Source organism: Crocuta crocuta, unplaced genomic scaffold (genome assembly GCF_008692635.1).
Source record: "Crocuta crocuta isolate KB4526 unplaced genomic scaffold, BGI_CrCroc_1.0 scaffold1133, whole genome shotgun sequence".
Lineage (NCBI taxonomy): Eukaryota > Metazoa > Chordata > Mammalia > Carnivora > Hyaenidae > Crocuta > Crocuta crocuta.
This window is the reverse complement of record NW_027530366.1, coordinates 787932-789662: the sequence shown is the minus strand read 5'-3', so window position 1 is coordinate 789662 and position 1731 is coordinate 787932. Positions and strand designations below refer to the sequence as shown.

The 1731-nt window shown below is 40.7% G+C and overlaps 1 protein-coding gene across 2 annotated transcripts in view; it reads left to right on the top strand.

Moving 5' to 3' along the window:
* AIFM1 (apoptosis inducing factor mitochondria associated 1) overlaps positions 1-1731 on the top strand; it is a 41190-nt gene that overhangs the window by 36518 nt on the left and 2941 nt on the right. For both annotated transcript variants that reach the window (XM_077766163.1, XM_077766162.1), the window contains exon 14: positions 1237-1361. In XM_077766163.1, the coding sequence (XP_077622289.1) occupies positions 1237-1361 (125 nt within the window). The remainder of the gene's footprint in view (positions 1-1236; positions 1362-1731) is intronic.

Here is a 1731-nt window from a genome sequence, read left to right as displayed (position 1 = left end):
ATGTAACCCTTAAGAAAAGCAATTCAAAGTCAGGCATATATAGGCTGCTCTCTGGATAGCAAAAAGTTACCAGCGGACATTCCTGAGTACTGGGACTGGCCTTACATGGCACACTCTCATCTTCTTCTTTGAAAGGTGGAACACTTAAAAAACTATAAGGTGTCTAGAACCTCTAAACAGTTTCTGTTGGGGACATTCTCAGCTGGTGAGAGTACATTTTAGGACAGTCACACACAGTTTTGTGAGTGGGCAGCAAAAACATAACAGATGGATTTCAAGGTCAACACATGTAAGATAATGTGGCTAAGAAAGAAATAGTCCATAGCTATATAAGTATCAGGTCTCAGGAACAGAATCCAGGAGGTCATTGTGGACCAATCCCCAAAGACACCAGTCCAATGAGCTTCTGTGGTCAGGAAGATGACAACATGGGAATAAAAAGCAGAGCATAGGGAATATAGTCGATGATATTTTAATAGTGTTATGTGGGGACAGGTGTAGCTCTGCTTGTGGTGAGTGCAGCAGAATCTAAGTTGGACATCTGAAACTAATGTAACATGTTGTGTCAACTATACTCAAATATTAATTAGTTTAATGATGGCAAAATGTAGAGCACCAGAAACAAAACCATGAGTAGCCTCCATGATTTATAAAACTATGGTATGTCTGTGCCTCAAACACTCTCTGAAGTTCCTGGCATATTAAGAGCAGTGTATGATAATGATAGGAAAAGTTTCCAAGAGGAACAATTAAAATAAAATGACCAAGTGGATGGAGGCATTCTGGCCTTGAAAAAATGAAGGCTCAGAGGAAATACTGTCAGTTAATGAAACTGTAAAATAGCTCAGATTCTGAATTCTAGAAATATGGAGTACTCTTTAAAGCTTCAAAATGACAGTTTTAGGATGAGTTAAAGGAAAGTAGTGAATAGTAAACTCGAAGAACTGATCACTCATCAAGTATGGTAAGCAGTAAAAGCATGGATAAATTTAACAAAGTGTTGATTGTTGTATGGATACATGATACGTGTAATGACTTCTGAAGGAAAATACAAGCTGCTTTGGGATAACCCCAGACACCCTAGCAAGTGGACAGATCAGTTTGGTGTTTCTATGGTTATACTTATCAAGTTCTTTGGTTGGCACAAACCAAAGTACGGTGTCTTAGAAAAAATACACCATTGTGTCATTGTTTGCAGCCCCTTGACAGAACACCCTCTTCTCTCTCCTTCCTTAGGAGTGATTTGGGCCCTGATGTTGGCTACGAAGCTATTGGTCTTGTGGACAGTAGCTTGCCCACAGTTGGTGTGTTTGCAAAAGCAACTGCACAAGACAACCCAAAATCTGCCACAGAGCAGTCAGGTAAGGAAGCCCAACTACTTCTCTTGCAAGAGTGTTGAGAAGCAGTGGTCCAAATTCTCCTGAACAAGGGGTTTCTGTATTGACCAGAGGGAACTGTCAGTGAAAGCCGTTCTTCGTGTTGTGCTTTAAAATAAACCAAACCTGAAGTCCTCACTCTTTCGTGGTCTGAGAGCTAGCAAAATCATGTCTCCTGGTCAAAGCATAGACTCAGATGTTGTGGGTGTCCGTCCTGGACTCTGGACAGTGGCTGGCTCAGAGATTCTTGTTTAGTTTGCCTGTAGGGGATAGAAAGCCCTGTGTGATGAAGAAAACCTGAACTTTTTAAGATTATTATTATTATTAGCTTCCTACTAATCCCAGTTTAGGCCTG